This window comes from Ciona intestinalis, unplaced genomic scaffold (assembly GCF_000224145.3).
Source record: "Ciona intestinalis unplaced genomic scaffold, KH HT001094.1, whole genome shotgun sequence".
NCBI classification, from domain to species: Eukaryota; Metazoa; Chordata; class Ascidiacea; order Phlebobranchia; family Cionidae; genus Ciona; species Ciona intestinalis.
In genome coordinates, this window is record NW_004191415.1 from 40,567 (window position 1) to 43,361 (window position 2,795).

Below are 2,795 nucleotides of genomic sequence, written 5' to 3' on the forward strand. Positions count from 1 at the left end.
GATGCTAAATCTATTGAAAAAGAAACCAGTTCACTAAGTCTTTATCTGAATGAAAATAAATAAACATTTACAGAGTAATAAGTATTATGTTGTACCTTTTCTCCCTTTATTTTGATAAGCAAGTTTTAGCATTTGTGGTTTTCTTATCAGAACTGCTATAACCACCAACAAAATAATGATAATACTGCCTTCAACATATGCAGCAACTGCAGCAGCATTGGATGGTGCATGTGACGTAATCATGACGCTCATAACTTTAATTGTAAAGTCATAATACACAGGTTGGAAAGATTGTGTTATGATCATGAATTTGTATTTTCCACTGTCATTAGCAGATGGCTGAAAACACAATCTTTATATTTTTAAGTTTTAATGTTGGGAAGTTGAACATTACTCTTACTCACATTGTTCTTTGAAAACACAAATACTTGTTCTTCTATATTCTGTAGCTGATTGAATTGACCTTCAACGAGTTGGCCTTGATAATTGCAATGATTATTTATAATATTAAATATAATCGATAATGCAAAGTCGTACCACTTTTTTCCAGTTTTATTAGTATTGCAGAGGGATTAGATTTAAAGATAACAGAGCAAGTTCCAAGTTGACCAACTGTCCAGCAGCAGGTTAATGTTTTAAAATGAAACAAGGGCGGGTCTGTATTTAAAAATGAAATTTTACTATTTTTACTAGTTGGTGTATTAACGCAGCAAATAAAAATGAGTTGTGTTGTTTTTCCTATATCTGCTAGTCACAAATTATGGTCTTTCATAAATTTAGTATGGACAACTTTACTTACAAGTAACATTGAGTGTAACACTTGCTCTGTGACTTTGATTGAAGTAGTTTGTGTATTGATTGACAGCTTGACATTCAACTACTTTGTTGTTGTCGCCTGCTTGTAATGGAGGTGATATCCATGTTGATGACTGTTGATTATATGTTGGTCAGTTTATTTCAAATGTACACTATACGTAAATGTAGGCACCTTTGTAACATTACTTGTTTGGTTGAAGTAAGATGAGTTCCACAATGATGACTGTTGATTTAATGTTTAATTTAATTACAATTTTATCATGTAATGTAAAATAAACACCTTTGAGACTTCTATTATTTTTTGGTCAAAATAGAATCTGCTGAAGTTAGCAATTGGTAGTTCCCCTGAATAGATACACTTAAACTGTGCTCTATTACCAGCTTTGACAGTGTTGTTGCCAATAAAAGCAATTGTTCTTGGACCTGTGTTGTAATTCAACTTGGAGTTTATAATAATTAACATTTATTACATTATATACAATAATAATTATGCCATACCTTTTTTGAAATTATTTTAGATTTGTTTTTATATACTGTATAATTATACCTTTTGAACACTGCATGTTGTTTATATTTGTCCATTCAGCATAAGCATTACAGGTTGTTGTTCTGTCCACTACAAGTGATCCGTTCACTTTAAAAAACAACTCAGATCCACTTGGACAGTTTATAGAGCCAACCGAGTTATATTCGCTCTTGCTGGATATCACATTAACTTGGTTTGTTGCTGTGCAGTCTACAAAGAGTAATTGTGAATAATTATTATTTTATTACAGTACGAAATGCAAAGTGTTTTTAAAAACAATGTTTCTTGGCTGGTTCTATACTAACCTTTAAGAACAACATTCACTGAATAACTTGGTGATGGAGAACATTGCATGTTTATATTCATATCCATGTATTGTGGTTGTAACAATGTTAGTTGTGATGTCACTGTACCAGCATTGTTGACACAAGTGATTGTTTCATTTACACCAGTGTAGTTATAACATCTAACAAATGCACTAATATAAAATGCACCACCATCGAACTCTCCCCCATATCTCCATACACAGCTAGAAACACCAGTTGTTGATATTGTTGTTGATATCTTAAGGTTGCTTATACCAAGCGCTCTTGTTGCAGTATTACCAGGTGTTGGCAGGTTTATTAACACTGCTTTATCTAAAGTACATTATATATTATATATATATGTATATATGCAATTTATTTATCCACACAGTGTAAGAATTCTTAGGATAATATCAATACACTAGTGTTGCATGTATGCAACAGCTATCAACAGTAATTACCATTTAAAACAATATTTTTAACATTCAATGGTGTTGCAGTTGAATAACCCTGTTTTCTATATATATATCTATCCATGCTTTATAATAAACATTTATTAGGTATCCACAATCCTATAAAGTCTAGAATTACCTGACCAGGTAAAGGAAGCAATAGATAAAACAAACAATAGATGTTTTAGTGTCATCATTGGGTTAATCAAAGATAATGTTGTTTTAGATTCTGTGTGTAGGTTTACTTCCTTGTAGCTACTTCGCTTGTGTCTGCTATATGTTTTTTTTTTTAATTCTGTTAAGTGTACAAATGTACAATAATATTAAACACTTTAAAAACGCAGTAAATTATGATTACTGATTAATATACACTTAATAGGTTGTAATACTATATGCAGAACACCTTATTTTAGAAAACAAAGATAATTTATTACTGTAGATATAACTTGTCGCTGTATAATAGAAAGCTTTCCTGGTAAGTTGATTTGTACCTAAACATTCTAAAGTCTATTCTGGTCACCTCTGTTAGTAATGTTCTGCATTACCTAACTGTACTAAACATTTATCCCTACTTAAACTATAAACTAATATTTTTTTAAATTTTTGCCTAGTTTTGAGTTAACGAATATACAACAACGATTAACTCTGACTTGTTCATTACATTTTTTCGTGGTTTTAATTATTTCATCCACCTTC

The 2,795-nt window shown here is 30.8% G+C and overlaps 1 protein-coding gene and 1 long non-coding RNA gene across 2 annotated transcripts in view; one reads left to right on the forward strand and one right to left on the reverse strand.

Annotated features, from left to right (window-relative positions):
* Positions 1-2,789, reverse strand: part of LOC104266575 — a 9,240-nt gene extending 6,451 nt beyond the window's left edge. Inside the window, exons 1-4 of the mRNA XM_026840003.1 lie at positions 1,648-2,789; positions 1,364-1,552; positions 1,097-1,239; positions 1,003-1,039 (exon numbers count right to left, since the gene is read on the reverse strand). Coding sequence (XP_026695804.1) covers positions 1,003-1,039; positions 1,097-1,239; positions 1,364-1,552; positions 1,648-1,714 — 436 coding nt within the window. The 5' untranslated portion in view covers positions 1,715-2,789. The remainder of the gene's footprint in view (positions 1-1,002; positions 1,040-1,096; positions 1,240-1,363; positions 1,553-1,647) is intronic.
* LOC113475626 overlaps positions 1-2,795 on the forward strand; it is a 13,342-nt gene that overhangs the window by 4,827 nt on the left and 5,720 nt on the right. The gene's annotated exons all lie outside the window — the stretch shown is intronic.